Here is a 21,084-nt window from a genome sequence, read left to right on the forward strand (position 1 = left end):
TAAGAGAGAAATACAAGTACATGTATAGGCTTATATGAAAAATACAAATGGGACATTTTTTTTAAACTAAAAGGTGTTTGTTAGATGGTTAAATCGAATCGAAGATTTTTCGTATTAGTATAAGGCATTGTTGCTAGTTAGCTATAGCCTACCATTTATTGTTATAATTTAAACAAAATATATGTTCAGTGCAAGACAATGTAATTTACACAAAATATGCTCAAGTTAAGAGAGAATGTAGCTATTTTTCCTTATTTAGATAAAAGTATTAAAAAAAAAATTGGATATCGTAAGACTATTCCTAACACGGCTCACAAGTCCAAGACTTTACTAGCAAGTCAGTTAAGAACACATTCACTTTTAATGAAGGCCTAGGAACAGTGGGCTAAGTGCCTTGTTCAGGGGCAGAAGGACAGATTTTTAGCTTGTCAGCTCGTGGTTTCGACCTTGCCACCATTCGGTTACTGGTCCAATGCTCTAACCACTAGGCTACCTGCCGCCCCGTTAAGCATATTATGCTGTATTACTGTTCATACAATTTCAACGCAATAATACTAGCTAATCCTACTAACAAATGTTGAGTATTACATACATCCTAAATCGTATTCTTCTTCTTTTCACAGCTCATGGATATAGGCCTACATATACCTCAAACGACTGAACATAGTTTTCTTATTTGAGAAATTGTGATTCCCCACTACTGTGAATGTTTTATCAGGCATTTAGAAATGAATGCATTATTGGATTAAGTATATAGAAAAAATGTGCCTATTAATGGTCAAACAAACAACACGGTAGCCTTGCATACCTTCAAATGAATTTGAAAGTAATGATAACATGATAACAAAATGATAACAAATGAATAACCATATGGGAAGAAAATAGATATTATAGCCTACTCCTGTTCATTCTACCTTTTGTGCCATTTGAAAAATACCAATCCCGTTCAGGCCTATGGCTATGGTTCATTTGTTATTCAATTATACATCAACGTATTTTTTTTCCTTCACACTTTTAAATAGTACTATCTCTTGACATATATAGTAAAGAAATGTCCTCTTTTGATACGTTTCATTAGCAAACCTGGTTATAAATATATTAGCAGCTGGATTAGACAACATACATATATATATTTCTTAATCTATTTCACAACATAAATTGCTAGGTTCTGGATTTCTATAATATCGATATTAGCATAGCCTACTCTCAACACTTTTTTCATACTGACCCTTGACATATCTCCATTAGTCATTTTACGTTCTCCTTTAGTTTCCCCAGCAAATCTAGACTGGATCCTCGAGAAAATGACAATTGTAAACCCTCCGTCTCCGGAAAGAAAGGCGACAGCCTGGCCTCCTATCTTTTACGAGTCTAGTAAACTTAAGAATACATTAAAACGACATTATTTGAGCCATTGATACACAGAAAACGATGCTCCAAAATATGTTATATGGATTTTACAAAAGCCAACGTTTTACTTACTGAAAGCGTGTAATATCGGTATAGTTCAACGTCAAAGTCCAGAGAGCTCCGATTCATCAAAAACAGGTCGAAGTAGACTGACATGTTTAGTGTGGTTTCTTCTACAGACGACTGTTCGCTTGTTAGAACAAAGAAATTGCCTCTGGTTGCCATTCTAGAAAATATCATGCATACAACTTTTGATGTGGGTTGATCACTAGTAAGATAATAGATAATAGCCAACACCCTGACAATTTAAACCCAGGCGTGTGTCTCATATGAACTGTTGTTGTTTTCTGAGACTGGGTGGGTGGTGGGTGGGTGTTGTTGTAATGAAACAGGCACATATCGAAGCCTTAATCTTCTGACCCGAAGTCCAGCGCGCTATCGACTATGCCCCAAAAGCATGCTCGAGTGGCAGAGTCGATATCCGCACTTATAAACCCAGGGTCTTTACAGTATATTTTGCGCTGACATTAAATAGCAGGTATTTACATTTTCATAGAAAACGTCACCAAACCGATTATGATTTTTCTTAATATAGAATATAACGATTTTCCATCAACTCTGATAATTTTATTGGCAATATAAATGTATTTCAATTGTGTTTTTCGAAGAGAAAGTGCCCTCTTGTGGAGTAATTGCGTGCTGAATCCAGTAGATGGCGAAAATTGACCATGAATAGTTGCCATTTTGTTATTAATTCCTGTGATGAGATCATAGTCTGTACATGTATTATAAGGTCAGAAAGAAAACATTTATATAACATTTTTATAAACAAAGACTATGAACATTTTTAGATTGATAGATTACATTGATTGATCGCAAAACTAAAAACGTGGACCTACGTGCAAGTAGGCTACAAGTCTCAGCGTAGACCTTCTACATGCCTACATAGCCACATCGCAAAACGTGTGTGTTGTTAGATGATAGTCTAAGATACACAATTAATGTTTAAGAACTGACCTGATACGTCTTAGAAATATGCGAAAATTTGATTGTGTGAACAATTGTATTTTAGTCACCCAATCATACCAAATTCCCCCTTTGCTTTGGCTAAATGTTACCTTATGAAAACAAATTAGCGTAATTGTAAATGTGTGGTGACGTATTCAAGCAGACCCATGCCCATCCATAAAAAGAAAAGTATAAAATAATAATAATAGAAATGTGAATAGATTTTAAGGGGCGGTTTCCCGGACACAGAAGCCTAGCCCTGGACTAAAAGGCCCTTTTAATGGAGATACTCCATTGAGAATGATTTTTTGTCTTTTTCTGGGTAAAACCTACCCCAAATGTATGCCCCTCGTCTAAATCTAGGTGATATGATATTATTACGATATACTTCAAATGTGGCCTGAATAACCCAACCATAACCAAGGCCTACAATTTCAACAACAGTAACAACAAAAACATCTCAGAAATGTATATACAATTTAAACATAAAAATATATGATTTAATATAAACAATAGACAGTGACTCAACCTATCAATTAGCAGGGATTACAACACATTAATATAAATATTTACCAAAATAACTGATAGCTGAGACAATAATGATAATGGACACGACGATTTTGAAACCATATTGTTACTTGTCTCTCAGAAAGTTTGGTGGAAGAAGCTATCCGTAGTTTTTTCTCTTTGGTAATAAACTCTCGTAGTTCCTTGTGTCACGAATCCCGCTTCCTGAGTCTGGGTTTGCCTGTGTGTCTGTCCTGGAGTGTGTTTCAGGTGTCCTGGAACGCACCCTGTCTGGTTGCCGGGCGAATTAGCTCATTGGGAGATTGATGTTCACCCGCACCTGTTTCCCATCAGTAATCTGCACACCTGTCCTGATCATCATCTCTACCCTTCAAAAGCTCTGTCCTGACTTCCATTCCCTGCCGGATCGTTAGCCATGAACAGTATGTTGTGCCTGAGTACCAGACTCCAGTTGGATAGTATTTGTTTTGTTGTTTTCATTTACGTATTGCTTGCCTTGAACTTACCTCCGTTTGTTTTGCCTTCAGTTACTCACCTGGATCATTCACTCCATTCCCGCCTGGTTGACAGAGGATTCTACTACTACATTGGACTCACCTATTTCTTCTCATCTATTCACCACCGCTGGCCGCTACGCCATCTGGATATATCTACCTTTTCACATTTTATTGTAAATAAATACTCACCTTCTTCCTACGCTCCTTGTCCTGGTCTGCTTCTGGGTTCGATCTTGAAAGATCGTGACACCTTGAGCTGTAGTTTCGTGAAGGGCACCCGTTATTTCTCAAACGTCTGTATAATGGGATGACATCATATTGTTTTTACTCTACACAGGTATGGAACAAGAATAACTTACATGTTTTCGAGAAGAGGAAAATCATTTTGACATGTTATTACCACAAACGTAAATGTCAGTTAGTAGTGTGGTCTTGTGTGTTTTCAGGCTAAAATACGGTTTATTCATTCTTTTGGAACCCTCGTGTTGGCGAACTAATTTTAAAAAATATTTTAAACTACCAAAGCCATTGTAAGTGGGTGAAATAATAGTTCAAAAGAGGCCAAAGAAGATATAACCGACCTGTGAGAGATGACTTGCAGAATTGCGAGCCCTTGGTCTATTCTCTGGTATAATACAGTGGACTGCACCAACTATTAGCCCAGATCCATTGATGATAGTCCTCGATAGGTAAAACACGCTCATGCCTCGGATCTCCAGGACCAGCCCTGGTTACAACAGATACAGCATGATATCCAGCGATTCTTGGGTAACCTTGGAAAACATCACCAACATCTTTCAGTCTGGACTGCATTTTTACTGCAGTGTAGGAACTTTTTTTTTAAACTCAAAAACAAGGAAGAAATGCATTGGTTTATCTGTGAAGTATCCAGATAGAGGATAGAGACGCCGGGGACGTTGATTTCATTACACTCTGTTGTAATATATTACTGTCAGGGAATTTGCAACCAAAGTAACTACTCGCGAAATGACAGCCAAAAGTGAGTGATGGATTTGCAGTTGCTGTAGACAGGTCGGTTGCTTGTGGTTGAAGAGATTCTGAGCCAAGCCAGTTCGGTTTGACTTAAATTGTGTATACCGTTAGTCCTGAAGCAGACCTGCTTGGGTGAGAGCCGCGAGCAGATTAATAAAAACTACGATTAACAGAGGAGATGTTATCTCCCAATAACTTCATTTCAGTTTTGAAGAACAGCCACCGCCATTTCTCTCCGTGTGAAACCTCACATAGTCCTCTCAGATCCACAAGGTACTGCATTGCAGCGCGTGAAACCAAACCAAGGATGAAGACAAATAAGCCTTTATATATGTTTCGCTTGACTAATTACAGAACACTGACAACTAAATGTGGTTGGTCGGTTGCTTTCACGTGACATGCATATACACCATGGATAATGGCTAATCTGAGTACTAGGCTATTGTGGTATTGTTTTTGGCAAGAATAATAGTAAAATAAGGAAAATGTTAATTATATAATACTCAGGTTTCCAAAACTATAAAACGTAAAAACTGCAAAACATTTGAATATTAAATAGGCCTATGCTTAAGCCTATAGAATCAGAAAGTGACTTCATAAGAGACTTCATAAGTGACTTCATAAGAGACTTCATAAGTGACTTCATAAGAGACTTCATAAGAGACTTCATAAGAGACTTCATAAGAGACTTCATAAGAGACTTCATAAGAGACTTCATAAGTGACTCCATAACAATGGTTTTGTATTGTCAACAAATGTATCAAAAGCCTATTTTATTCATCATTGACAGCTTTTATTTAACTGAATATATACAGGTTAACTTAGCCTATAACGTTTTCGTTGCCAACTTCGCCAAGACTTCAACTACTGAAACAGCCTATTCATTTGCACGGGTAAAAATACATCCTGAACTGAACAAACAAACAAAAAATCAGAACAGAAAAAAGGTTATTGTCTGAAAATGGGAAAAAACATGAATACTTGTTAAACGTGGGAAGCAGCTAATAGCACATTTAAAAACTGTTGCATGCTTTGTGTCGACTTCATTGGTTATTCTTAAAATATTTATATCAAACTAGTTATGCAATTGTAATGAGAAAAGTCACAATGGTATATTCAAAATAATTCCATTATATAGCAATATAGAAATCAACATCTTTTTAACTTCGTGTTAAAAACAATGAATGCATGTTGCGTTGCGTCACATATACACATATTTACCGTTAACAATATTTTTCAAGTGGCTTTTGGGATCGTTTTCTTTTCGTTGGGAATACACAAACCACTGTGCTAGCATTTGATTGGAATAGGAGTCTACCACTATTCAAATATTTTAGTCCTAGAAAAAAATATTTGAAACTATTAGTCAAGCCGTATACATCCATTGGCATCGATGTCACTATAGAATCAATAATCCAAACATTGTTCAAAGTCATAGAATAGAATTTAGGCCATATGAAATTTCAGTAGGATCTCCTGTGAGGGTTTACTCTGCTCAAGGTTACGCCAAATACTAAATAGTCAACTACAATAAAAACAGACAACTGAGGCTGCTTTGCGTGATGTATTGTTGTCTCTACCTTCTTGCCCTTTGTGCTGTTTGTTGTCAATGATGTTTGTACCATGTTTTGTGCTGTTACCATGTTGTGTTGCTACCATGTTGTTGTCATCTTGTGTTGCTACCATGCTGTGTTGTCATGTGTTGCTGCCTTGCTATGTTGTTGTCTTAGTTCGCTCTTTATGTAGTGTTGTGTTGTCTCTCTTGTCGTGATGTGTGTTTTGTCCTATATTTTTATATTTTATTTTGTATTTTTAATCCCAGCCCCCGTCCCCGCAGGAGGCTTTTTGTCTTTTGGTAGGCCGTCATTGTAAAATAAGATTTTGTTCTTATCTGACTTAGATAAATAAAGGTTCAACTTCAAAATAGCACGACATGGAAACACTTGAACATCACACTTGAACTTTGCTGTCTGTACTTAACGATATAATAGCCCCCCCCCCCAAAAAAAAATAAAGGCCTGTTGTCAATAAAAAGTTGTGTTCCTCAAATCAAATAAAGATCGAAAACAGGGAGCATACAACACAATGCGTAGCTGCACATCAAAACTGATGAAAGCTACAGTGAATTCGGAAACTATTCAGACCCCTTGACGTTTTACATATTTTGTTACATTACAGCCTTAATCTAAAATGGATTAAATTGTGCCCCCCCCCCCATCAATCTACATACAGTACCCCATAATCACGAAGCGAAAACTGTTTTTTAGAAATGTTTGCAAATGTATAAAGTAAAAAAATGGAAATATCACATTTACATAAGTATTCAGACCCTTTACTCAGTACTTTGTTGAAGCACCTTTGGCAGCGATTACAGCCTCGAGTCTTCTTGTGTATGATGATCCTACAAGCTTTGCTCACCTATATTTGGGCAGTGTCTCCCATTTTTCTCTGCCGATCCTCTCAAGCTCTGTCAGGTTGGATGGGGAGCGTCGCTGCACAGCTATTTTCAGGTCTCTCCAGAGATGCTTGATCGGATTCAAATCCGGGCTCTGGCCACTCTAGGACATTCTGGGACTTGTCCCGAAGCCACTCCTGTGTTGTCTTGGCTGTGTGCTTAGGGTCATTGTCCTGTTGGAAGGTGAACCTTCTCCCCAGTCTGAGGTTCTGAGTGCTCTGGAGCAGGTTTTCATCGAGGATTTCTCTGTACTTTGCTCCGTTCATCTTTCCCTTGATCCTAACTAGTCTCCCAGTCCCTGCTACTGAAGAACATCCCCACAGCATGATGCCGCCACCACCATGCTTCACCATAGGGATGGGGCCAGGTTTCCTCCAGACGTGACACTTGGCATTCAGGCCAAAAAGTTCAATTTTGGTTTCATCAGACCAGAGAATCTTGTTTCTCATGGTCTGAGAGTCTTTAGGTGCCTTTTGGCAAACTCCAAGCGGGCTGTCATGTGCCTTTTATTGAGGAGTGGCTTCCGTCTGGCCACTCTACCGTAAAGGCCTGATTGTTGGAGTGCTGCAGAGATGTTTGACCTTCTGGAAGGTTCTCCCATCTCCACAGAGGAACTCTAGAGATGAGTCACCTCCCTGACCAAGGCCCTTCTCCCCCCATTGCTCAGTTTGGCCGGGCAGCCAGCTCTAGGAAGAGTCTTGTTTCTTGGGAAAATTCAATGCTGCAGACATTTCTTGGTACCCTTTTCCAAATCTGTGCCTCTACAGAATCCTGTCTCAGCACTCTACGGACAATTCCTTCGACCTCATGGCTTGGTTTTTGCTCTGACATGCACTGTCAACTGTGGGACCTTATATAGACAGGTGCGTGCCGTCTCCAAATCATGTCCAATCAATTGAATTTACCACAGTTGGACTCCAATCAAGTTTTATTTTTTCTCCAATCAAGACTTTCTTTTTTTCTATTGTGTTATTGACTGTACGCTTGTTTATTCCATGTGTAACTGTGTTGTTGTTTGTGTCGCACTACTTTGCTTTATCTTGGCCAGGTCGCAGGTGTAAATGAGAACTTGTTCTCAACTAGCCTACCTAGTTAAATAAAGGTGAAATAAAATAAAATAAAATAAAAAGTTGTAGAAATATCTCAAAGATGATCAATGGAAAGGGTCTGAATATTTAAGTAAATAATGTATTTCTTTTTTTTAATATAAATTTGAAAACATTTCTAACAACCTGTTTTCGCTTTGTCATTATGTGGTGTTGTATGTAGATTGCTTAGGATTTTAATTTATATAATCCATTTTAGAATAAGGCTGTAACATAACAAAATGTGGACAAAGTCAAGGGGTCTGAATACATTCCGAAGGCGCTGTACATTTCCTTTATAGTTCCTATATTTTTTAACGGCCATAACAGTGGCACACACAGAATAGACATTCTTATACGTTCATAACTAGTTGAATTCCTAAGGTCGAATCAGTCGGTGTACAGCGAGTGTAACCTTTCGTTGTGAGTACAGTTTGGGGCATAATACTTGCATTTGAAGATTCTGTTGAAACTAATGAATAGAGTAAACCTTCTAGCACAAATCTATTGTCTAAAAGGGTGGCAGCCTGCAATGGTAGAAAGTTATCACTAGATGGCTCTATCAGTTTACATTGAGAAGGGATTTGTCAATTGTGGAGACTACAGTAGCTGAATATCCATCACAGTCCAAAGCAGGTCCTACACCTGTTGGCTTAAATTACTTCCTAACGAGTACAATTTGAGAAGTCGAAAAACAAAACCAGACAATCGATTTGTGCTCTACAACCTGCTGTTTTGTCTTTGACTTCTACTCAAACGAGTGTCTTAAAAAGGTTGTTGACAGACTGCACACTGTTGTAAAACCTGAGGGAAGTGAGACAGCGGAACGTGTCCACCTTTGGCACACTTACGTTAAAGACCTCATCAGTGAGTCACAAGTGCAACAATTAGACTTGATGAAGTGCTTTGGGCATAGGTTCTTAATTAAAGTTAACTAAATGATTCTAAAATGAAATAGATATAAAATAACACTGAACTGTTCCAATGATAGAACCTAAGTATCACGGCTAATTTAAACCATCTACAATTAATCTGACACAGAGTATGCCTATTTATTTAGATATAAATATGAATTCAAACACTACATAATACGAATCAACCAATAATGATACTATTTGTTTCATGTATTTCATAAATACATACGTTTTATATTTAAGTATTGTTGGCCCTTTTTGGGAATAGCCTACAAAAGTTGACTAGTTTTACTGATAAACGACAGCTATAGTAACCTATATCACGTGACATAATAGTCTATTCATGCATCATAAGGGGAAAACACCTACATGTTTTGTTTACTCACAAAATGACAGCTAACTTATATATCAGTTGACATACTAGTCTACATGCATCACAAGGAGCCAATTTCCCAAATAATTAAAATTCATGCTAATATCCCATTGTGACATCATAATTGTGACAATGTATGTAACATCCATTTGTGACGTCACAATACAAATTGACACTTCCCTAAGCCTCGCCCCACTTGGTTACTGTTGCAACCGAGGACAACATTTTCCCAGTGCTTTCCAATTCCTCATTCAACCACTGGCAAAGTATTATTTAACCTTTATTTAACTAGGCAAGTCAGATAAGAACAAATTCTTATTTACAATGACGGCCTACCAGAAGGCAAAAGGCCTCCTGCGGGATGGGGGCTGGGATTAAAAATTAAATATAAAATACAAATATAGGACAAAACACACATCACGACAAGAGAGACACCACAACACTACATAAAGAGAGACTTAAGACAACAACATAGCATGGCAGCAACACATGACAACACAGCATGGTAGCAACACAACACGATAACAACATGGTAGCAACACAACATGACAGCAGCACAACATGATCACAGCACAAAACATGGTACAAACATTATTGGGCACAGACAACAGCACAAAGAGTAAGAAGGTAGAGACAACAATACGTCACGCGAAGCAGCCACAACTGTCACTAAGAGTGTCCATGATTGAGTCTTTGAATGAAGAGATTGAGATAAAACGGTCCAGTTTGTGTGTTTTTTTGCAGCTCGTTCCAGAAGCTAGGCTCTGAAAAGAGGAGCAACCCAGGGATGTGTGTGCTTTGGGGACCTTTAACAGCATGTGACTAGCAGAACAGGTGTTGTATGTGGAGGATGAGGGCTGCACTTGCAATGGGTATACAGAGATGGCCAGTTTACAGAGGAGCATTGGTGGCAAATCTGATGGCCGAATGGTAAAGTACATCTAGCCGCTCGAGAGCACCCTTACCTGCCGATCTATAAATTACGTCTGTATGAGGTGACTACCTCAATTTCTAAACCCTCAGAGGTAGTAATCACACCGGTGGGGAGAAGGGGCATTCTTCTTACCAAACCACATGACCTTTGTTTTGGAGGTGTTCAGAACAAGGTTAAGGGCAGAGAAAGCTTGTTGGACACTAAGAAAGCTTTATTGTAGAGCATTTAACACAAAATCAGGAGGTGCCAGCTGAGTATAAGACTGTATCATCTGCATATAAATGGATGAGAGCTTCCTACTGCTTGAGCTATGTTGTTGATGTAAATTGAGAAGAGCATGGGACCTAGGATCGAGCATGGCAGAATCAAATGGGAATCCTAACTTAATGACGTGGTGGTTAAAGAGCTCAGCCACGTGTTCCTTGTCAGTAACAACCACATCATCAGGGGACATGGGCCACTGTGAGGAGGAGGGTTTATTCTCCAGGTCTTTAACCGTTTTCCAGAACTTCTTGGGGTTAGACCCACAGAGACAGAACTTCTCCTTAAAGTAACTAACTTAGGCCTTCCGGATAGCCTGAGTGCACTTCGTATGCTTCTGCAGAGCGATTTGCCAAATGGAATTCTTGAGGTAGAGTAACTCTGCAAGATAACAGTTTAACCAGAGGCTGAACCGGTTTCTTTTTCTCAATTTGTTAACAATACCACTGAAAATATCAAAACAGAAGGTCCAAGCGTCTTCGAAAGAGGGGACCAAGCTGATTCTATACCAATTTACAGAGGCCAGGTCATGAAGGAAGGCTTGCTTGCTCATTAAAGTTTTTTAGCAAGTGTCTATGACAAATGGCCAAACAATATATTCTCAAGACATCCCCAAAGAAATGTTAACGAATGCAGTAATTCCCATTCCACTTTGTAAAAACACTAGGAAAATCAGCTCCAAGTGATTTTACATTTCCAAAGTATTCCCACGCATGATAGAGATGGTGCCGGAAGAGATGGCTGCTATTGTGTGTGTTTTTTCACAGCATTTGTAACTTACTTTGTACATAATGTTTCTGCCACAGTCTCTTATGACCGAAAAGAGCTTCTGTTGCTGGCACTAAGACGACACTCAACGAGCTGTATAAGGCCATAAGCAAACAAGAAAATGCTCATCCAGAGGCGTTGCCGATGACTTTAATGCAGGGAAACATATCCGCTTTACCTAATTTCTATCAGCATGTTAAATGTGCAACCAGAGGGGGAAAAAAAACTCTAGGCCATCTTTACTCCACACACAGAGATGCGTACAAAGCTTTCCCTCGCCCTCCATTTGGCAAATCTGACCATAACTCTATCCTCCTGATTCCTGTTTACAATAAAAAACTAAAGCAGGAAGTACCAGCGACTCACTCAATAAGGAAGTGGTCAGATGACGCAGATGCTAAGCTACAGGACTGTTTTGCTAGCACAGACTGGAATATGTTCCGGGATTCTTCCGATGGCCTTGAGGAGTACACCACATCAGTCACTGGCTTAATCAATAAGTGCATTGATGACATTGTCCCCAGTGACCATACGTACAGTTGAAGTCGGAAGTTTACATACACTTAGGTTGGAGTCATTAAAACTCGTTTTTCAACCACTCCACAAATTTCTTGTTAACACACTGTTGTTTTAGCAAGTCGGTTAGGACATCTACTTTGTGCATGACACAAGTAATTTTTCCAACAATTGTTTACAGACAGATTATTTCACTTATAATTCACTGTATCACAATTTCAGTGGGTCAGAAGTTTACAAGCACTAAGTTGACTGTGCCTTTAAACAGCTTGGAAAATTCCAGAAAATTATGTCATGGCTTCAGAAGCTTCTGATAGGTGAATTGATATCATTTGAGTGAATTGGAGGTGAACCTGTGGATGTATTTCAAAGCCTACCTTCAAACTCAGTGCCTCTTTGCTTGACATCATGGGAAAATCAAAAGAAATCAGCCAAGACCTCAGATAAAAATTGCAGACCTCCACAAGTCTGGTTCATCCTTGGGAGCAATTTACAAAAGCCTGAAGGTACCACATTCATCTGTACAAACAATAGTACGCAAGTATAAACACCATGGGACCACGCAGCCGTCATACCGCTCAGGAAGGAGACGTGTTCTGTCTCTTAGAGATGAACGTACTTTGGTGAAAAAAGTGCAATTCAATCCCAGAACAACAGCAAAGGACCTTGTGAAGATGCTGGAAGAAACAGGTACAAATGTATCTATATCCACAGTAAAACGAGTCCTATATCGACATAATCTGAAAGGCCACTTAGCAAGGAAGAAGCCACTGCTCCAAAACCACCATAAAAAAAGCCAGACTATGGTTTGAAACTGCACATGGGGACAAAGATCGTACTTTTTGGAGAAATGTCCTCTGGTCTGATGAAACAAAAATAGAACTGTTTGGCCATAATGACCATCATTATGTTTGGAGGAAAAAGGGGGAGGCTTGCAAGCCGAAGAACACCATCCCAACCGTGAAGCACGGGGATGGCAGCATCATGTTGTGGGGGTGCTTTAATGTAGGAGGGACTGGTGCACTTCACAAAATAGATGGCATCATGATGAGAGGAAAATGATGTGAATATATTGAAGCAACATCTCAAGACATCAGTTAGGAAGTTAAAGCTTGGTCGCAAATGGGTCTTCCAAATGGACAATGACCGCTGGCGTAGTTCCAAAGTTGTGGCAAAATGGACAACAAAGTCAAGGTATTGGAGTGGCCATCACAAAGTCCTGACCTCAATCCCATAGAAAATGTGTGGGCAGAACTGAAAAAGCATGTGCGAGCAAGGAGGCCTACAAACCTGACTCAGTTACACCAGCTCTGTCAGGAGGAAAATTCATCCAACTTATTGTGAGAAACTTGTGGAAGCCTACCTGAAACATTTGACAGAAATTAAACAATTTAAATGCAATGCTACCAAATAGTAATTGAGTGTATGTACACTTCTGACCCACTGGGAATGTGATGAAAGAAATAAAAGCTGAAATAAATCATTCTCTCTACTATTATTCTGACATTTCACATTCTTAAAATAAAGTGGGGATTCGAACAGACCTAAAACAGGGAATTTTTACTAGGATTAAATGTCAGGAATTGTGAAAAACTGAGTTTTTTTGTTGTATTTGGCTAAAGTGTATGTATTCTTCCGACTTCAACTGTAGATATTATCTTGTTCATCACAGGATGGCCTTCCTACCCACAGAAAATGGAACACCTCAACACTCAGGCATTGTGATAATCCAGGGAAACTCTGGGGGGTGCCAAAGGATGCATACACGACGTTCCTCCCCGCTTTGTTCCATTCCGCCACCGAATATATGATGCATTCACCGTTAACCTTACCGTTAGGAGCCATTCTCCCTCTGAATCTGACACCATTTAGGAGACAGAGCATTACCTGGATGTATTCTGTTCCAAACAATATTACAATATACCTTATAGTTCATGTTGCCTTAAAGATCTAGAAGCAACACATCGGAAGACATGCTACTAACTCCTCACAATATTAATACCACAATACTTGATAACAGAAAAAACAATGTGATTGCAACCTGTGTAACCTATATATTTTGAGATACCGGTAGTAACCTGTGTAACCTATATATTTTGAGATACCGGTAGTAACCTGTGTAACCTATATATTTTGAGATACCGGTAGTAACCTGTGTAACCTATATATTTTGAGATACCGGTAGTAACCTGTGTAACCTATATATTTTGAGATACCGGTAGTAACCTGTGTAACCTATATATTTTGAGATACCGGTAGTAACCTGTGTAACCTATATATTTTGAGATACCGGTAGTAACCTGTGTAACCTATATATTTTGAGATACCGGTAGTAACCTGTGTAACCTATACATTTTGAGATACCGGTAGTAACCTGTGTAACCTATACATTTTGAGATACAGGTAGTATAGTTCTAAAATATGCACGTCACCAAATCATATACAATACAGGTCTGATTATAATACAACTCCAAACCTGTGTAACAATAGGTCATGTTTCACGAGGAGGAGTTTTGATTGAGCTCAATAAAACATAATTATTTCAGGCTTGAAAATGACAAAAATAAAGAAGAAATTAGTCTTCGTTAGGTCCAATTTCTTATTCATTGTAATTCATTCTAAATCACAGTATTGTTCGAGAAGTAATGGAGACAATAGGCTACTAATAATAACCGAAACTGCCAGTGTCATAAGCATTGTGGCATTGGTTATACCATACTGGATCTGACATTCATTGTTTAAATTATAGATATAATATAATGATGCTCTCAAAATGTGTTTTTACATGTGTGCAGTGTAGAACACAAACATGACAAAAACGCAAAAGACAACTTCAAATGATCATAAAAAGTGAAACAGTTATATTCACAATCATAACTCGCATTTAAATGCTGTTAAATGCTGTTTAAATGCTGTTAAATGGATCTCACAAAATAACTATTTCAGTAATAATGTATCATTCAAAAATCCCTCTATGGAAATGATCGACGGAGAAAGAGAAGCAGACTGAAGGGCAGAGAGAAGAGAAGGGAGAAACAACAGAGAATCAAAGCATAATGATATTCCTAAAAGAAGAGGGAGATGTTGCGGCGCACATTTTATTAATCAGGCTGTCAATTTCAGGCGAGGCCAAACCCACGGGCAATCTAAAGCAGACTCGGATCAGTCCAGGAACACACACTCACTCCACTCCTCACTTCTCCTCTTCCGCTCCACGTGTATATTCATTCGTCTGACCGCAGGCCGCATCCATCATCAAATGAACGCCATCTCGTATTTATTTGCTTATAAACCTGTTACAATATATGATCATTCGAGCAGCTTCACGCGTACCTTTACATTTTGGGCTAAAAATGATTCGCGGGTCATTTTGAACGGTCATTCGTTGCTCGCATTGGCATTCTATTAATTTGTACGTCTCTCTCTCATAAAAAAGGTGTTATATTATTTAGAGAGTTGCTGATCTGAATGCGGATGAACTCCGCCACAACTCATCGGAGCACCAGCCCCGGAAATAGTTTTTTTTCCTACAAGGCTTAATGATGGAGAGAAGAAGAAAATAGATGATTCTGATGGAGAGAGGTCTACACAGTCCCGTGTCTGGCAAAAGGCTCTCAAACCTGTCAGACTCGGCTGGAAATTCCGTGTTGGAGGCCCTCGAAAATGCTCAGCACGGTGATCGACTAAACCCGAAAATAACTTCCGCCTCGCTTCATGGAAGTCTCGGGGATATTCCAACCAAAGGCAAGTTCGAGACGGACAGTCTTTTCGGTGCCCACCACAACAGCGAGAAAAACTCCTCAGCGGAGATTTCATTGTCAGAAAGCAGAAAAAAAATCCACTTATACCCTGAAGTTTCTCAAGACTCAGACATGAACAGTGATGTGGAGGTGGGATGCCCATCGTATCGTTCCCCGAGCCAACACAAGGAAAACAACAGCAAAGGTAATATTCACTTGGACCTCAAATGTAATGATCGAAATAAATCATGAAAGATAAATAAATGTATTTGATACCTTAAAACGGATAATGGATAACAATACCAATATTATAATAATATAACAATATTATAAATAATAATAATAGGCCTAATAATAATAAGTAATAAAGAATAAATGTGTCTTTCATTTTCAAATATTTCACAGCTATTGCTACAAAAATGATGTATTATTTAGCGTATAGGTATCATCTCATGTGATATCATAAGAATATATAATAGCCAATATACACAACAACATTGCCTATAAAGCTTAGATGAGACTATCGAATAATAATTGCATATTTCTTTCCTAAAGGTTTTTCTGACAATAATACTGGAGGCTCCAACACAAATTCATCCTTCCTTTCCAATTTGAACGGGAATGGAATGTGTTCAAACATGTCAAATGCGGATCAGGTGAGAAGGTACCGGACTGCATTCACCAGAGAACAAATAGGAAGACTGGAGAAAGAGTTTTACAGGGAAAATTATGTCTCAAGACCAAGAAGATGTGAACTTGCCGCATCACTCAATCTACCTGAAACTACAATAAAGGTAGGCCTGGGTTCTGTTATATGCGTACAGGGGCTCACGAGTGGTGCAGCGGTCTATGGCACTGCATCCCAGTGCTAGAGGCGTCACTACAGCCCCTGGTTTGATTCCAGGCTGTATCACAACCTGCCGTGATTGGGAGTACCATAAGGCGGCGCACAATTGGCCCAGCATCGTCCGGGTTAGGGGTTGGCCGTCATTGTAAAATAAGAAATTGTTCTTAACTGACTTGCATAGTTAAATAAAGGTTCAATCTTAATTTTTTTTTTTAAATACATGACATAATAATGTAGGTTACATCACAAATAGTTAGGAATGTATATGCTACAATTATATTACACACTCCACTAAAACACACGCTGGTCAACATGCATACATTGGAACACACACGCACACACACACAAACACACAGAGAGAGAGCAAACACATACACACAGAGAGCAAACCTATAACCGAATCCGTTTTGTATAATTCACAATGTGAGCAAGACAATGGTCTACTCGAATCTATTCCAGAAATGAATCTGAAATGAAGTAATTAATTAATTAATTAATCTGAAATGAATACATGAAAAAAAGTCACTATAAAAAAAAGTCAACACATTTCTTCAACTTGCTGATTTGTTTAATGGTCCCTAAAAATAACTATTCACAAATACATGTATACTGGCCTATTCGTTTTAAACTCTTAAATTTGTCAAACTTGCATTAGCAATGTTCACGAAGTAAATATTGTTATAGGCACACGCATGTCCTGAACACTGGAAAAATGCATGCGAGTCGACCCGATATTTTGTAATGCTACAATGCCACAATTCGGGTTGGATTTAATAGGGTCTTAAAGGAAACATGAATGATGATTCTCTGTCTGTAGGTATGGTTCCAGAACAGGCGGATGAAGGACAAGAGGCAACGTTTGGCGATGTCTTGGCCCCATCCAGCAGATCCAAGCTTTTACACCTACATGATGACGCACGCGGCAGCCACCGGAAGTCTACCATACCCTTTCCATTCCCACATGCCTCTGCACTATTACCCGCATGTTGGTGTCACAGCAGCTGCCGCTGCCGCAGCTGCGTCTGGTGTTGCATCGTCACCTTTCACTACCTCCATTCGCCCTCTCGATACTTTCCGTGCACTCTCCCATCCTTACTCACGCCCAGAGCTTCTCTGTGGCTTCAGGCACCCAGGACTTTATCAGTCACCCGCAGGCCTCAATAGCTCGGCGGCAGCAGCAGCGGCAGCAGCAGCATGTGCAGCTGCGGTCAGCGCACCATCGGCCACTGGGCTATGCTCGTGCCTCAGTTGTCGCAGCAGCCAGGCGGCCAGCGCGCTAGGCTCCAGAAGTACCAACACTGACTTCACCTGCACCGCATCTGGGCAGAGGTCCGAAAGTGGATTTTTTCCGTATTCTGCAGCTGTCCTGAGCAAAACCTCGGTTCCATCACCAGACCAGAGAGAGGAATCTTCACTAAACAGATAACTTCATCACTGGAAGATCTAAATCAAGTGCAGTTGGTTCTGTTTTATGCTTTGCTATTAGTTTATACATAGGCCTACATCTACGACTCCAATATTTGGGGGACAAATAAAGGTAATTTCAAAACAATTAGCATAATTCGTTGTTTTTTTTAAAGAAGCCAAAAGTGTTAACATTGGTAAGTGCTAGATTGACAGTAATTTAAAGGACTATTTTGTTAGTGCGTTGGTGATGAAGCTTTATTTTTCTTAATTCACACCTGGATTCCTGTGCCTTAAAACCTAGACATAACTATCAAATTCAGTGATAGGCCCACGCTACTCGTGATTTATCCACTTATATCAAATATATTTTCCATCAATTCCATCTTCTTTTCAAATTTCCCAGTTATATTTTGGTATTATTTTAAGGCACTGTAATTATTGTTCTCTGCATTTATCAAATCAATGCTGGGCATTGCTTTTCTTTATGAAATATTGTTACGTGTAGATTCGTTATTAGTGTAGGTTATGGTGAGAATCATATTTCAAATATGTGCCACAACTACTACTGAATAATGACCTGTACAGCTCAAGGGATATTCCTAATCTTCAAGTAAGGTGCATAGAATTTTGCACCGCTTTGAACTTGTCAGTAATGATGTTAAGAATAGAGGATTATGGCGAAAATTGCCAATCCTGTACCTTCACTCCTCGTTCTGAGACCCGCTGTCAGGTGCTATAATATATAGGCGTGTATGATCTCCGGTGTATACTGATTTAAATTGAATAAACATTCAACAAGTCACATAACTTATGTAAAAATATATATATATTTTAAATAATTTATGTGACTTGTTGAATGTTTATTCAATTTAAATCAGTATACACTGGAGATCATACACGCCTATTTCACCATTATTTTTTTGACTATTATATTGTAAGGTAAACATGGTTCTATGGCAACTACAAACCAAATAAGTCTTATGTCATGCAAAAAAACATGTTAGAAGTCCATACATGTAAAAGGCGAGAGTACATTTAAACAAGGCCTCCGAGGGCTGATAAACGATAAGTGAAAGCTGTTTAAAGGATTGAAATAATGAAATACTAGTGCATTGCCCGATGTCCCCAGGGTCTCTGAGATAAATGGATCTGTATATTATATCTCTGTATTTAAAATATTACCAACTGTATGAATTAAACACATTTTAACTTGAGAAAAAATGTGCAATATCTTTATGTAAATCATGTAATTTATTGATGATGTTTGTTCTTGGGAAATAAATATTTTAAAAAATCGTCAAAACGTTTTCCTATCTTTGTTTGAGATATTGAATACACACTATATGAATACATGTCGATATTATTGTCAAAATCACAGGTTTGAAGAGGTATGATAAAAGTGAGATAAAAGTGAGATCCTCTTTGGTTATGGATGTCATGTGTTTACATTTCGTGCAATATGTTTATTATGCGCTTTATCTATTTACATGTTTAATCAATAGGTTCTTAACTGACTTGCCTAGATAAATAAAGGTTAAATAAAATAAAATCAATAGGGAAGCTGTATCTGTAGCATATATGAAGCAGGGTCATACTGGCCGGCTACTTGGGTACGCTGACACTATTTTCTCTCCGGAAAGTCTGTCTGGCATTAATTAATAAGACGCAGAAAACTATTGGGAATATGAAGACTGCTATCACGGGTCATTCCGAACCTAAAATGTACCATTATTTTTGACATTACCTCTAAATTATACAAGCTGATAGTGTCGTTAATTACAGTTGGTTAAATATATACCAGAGTGCCTTCAAGGGACTTTGAGATAAGTGACATTTTTTGAACGTCCCCATTAAAGAAATAAGATTAGGGCAGCAGCAGATTTGGGCGTGATATATCGCCATGTTTCCATGGCGAAGGTTTCAACCTATACAACAAAGGCATTGAGTTAGATGGAGATATAAACAGGAAAAGACAGCGGAAAAACACTGCCCACAATAACACGATCAGTTTTGTATCCAATGTGCAGACTGAAAAAATAATTAATCATAAAATGCAAAAAAACTGTCACCTTTGCCGAATTGCTTTTGACGAGAAAATGAATCTGTGAGTTGTTTAATATATTGTATACTTTCTTTATTTCGGTGCTAATAGAAAACAACGAATTAAATGTCCACCAGAGAATGAAATACAAAGATCGATGATCCTGCCCCTACTGTCCAACCACCCCTATTTAATTGACTGTATTTTATGGGTAATTGAACTGCTTGTTGTAAATTGAAGATGTTATAGAAACGACACGAACACTACATTTACTGACATTCATCGCATTTTTTGACATTGACTATCTGATCAGCCCGTCATGCTAACCTCCAATTCTTCATTACATACAGTTTACGATCTGTTACAGAAAAACTTGCTTGTTCCAGAGTGATTGATTGCCTTATTAACGCGTGTTCTTGTAAGTGTGACCGAACTGATTACGATGCATATGTTTAGAATAATGTTTCATTTAGCTGACTGCAAGTAATGTAAGGGTGACAGCTGCTGCGGGAGGACAAAAACCTAAACTACAGGGAGCAAGTGGGGCCAAAACACTCCACCGTTAAGGTGGAACAACACAGTCTCACATTCAATTCGCGCATATATGTACAAAATGTATTTCAGCAGATTTCGTGCGTTTTTGTGCATTTTTGGGGTGGTTCAATTCGTTTGAAAATACACGAATTTCTGTGCTACTTAATTCGTGCGAAAAGACACGAATTTAACCAGTAGGCGACACACAAGCCGTTGCAACAACCATGTAGACGCGATAATTTGTATTTCATTTTTGTTCTTCTTAATGGCTAATTCAACGTCATGAATATACAGAAATGTTGTCTTTGTTTAACCATGTTTTAAAATGTGTCGTTGTATGCCTATATGTACTGTTTTAGACTTGCTGAACAGAATTTTTGAGAAAAGACGCACATTTACGTGCGACTTAATTCGTAGGAAATATTGTTTTATTAATGCCAATGCTGTTTTCTGTGCTTGATTTCGCTTAATACTTTGGATACTGGTGCACTTGTAATCAGAACGCCTTTTTGTCATGTAGGCAACCATACACGATTTTCTTCATAACCCATTTCATATTTCGTGGAGCCTAAATTACACCATTTTCTTCATAATGCATGTATTACATGTTAAACAGGTTAATGTAAAATAATGAATTATGTTGGCTTACACTTATGGCCTTTCCAAGGCCTTTCCATACCTTAAGGGAACATTTTAGCACTCGCCATATGGTTAGTGAGAAACGCCACATTGCAAATGTACTAGATGTCCGGCGACGTTTCTAAAATTCGTGG

General features: G+C 38.6%; 1 protein-coding gene across 1 annotated transcript; it reads left to right on the top strand.

The window, feature by feature from the left end:
• The first annotated feature begins 15,281 nt into the window (after nucleotides 1-15,281).
• On the top strand, nucleotides 15,282-17,755 carry LOC120063886 (homeobox even-skipped homolog protein 2-like). The gene is given in 3 exon segments (XM_039014204.1): nucleotides 15,282-15,687; nucleotides 16,038-16,276; nucleotides 17,147-17,755. Coding segments are annotated over 3 exon segments (1,254 nt in total).
• Nucleotides 17,756-21,084: the final 3,329 nt, after the last annotated feature.

This window comes from Salvelinus namaycush, chromosome 19 (genome assembly GCF_016432855.1).
Source record: "Salvelinus namaycush isolate Seneca chromosome 19, SaNama_1.0, whole genome shotgun sequence".
Taxonomy (NCBI): Eukaryota; Metazoa; Chordata; class Actinopteri; order Salmoniformes; family Salmonidae; genus Salvelinus; species Salvelinus namaycush.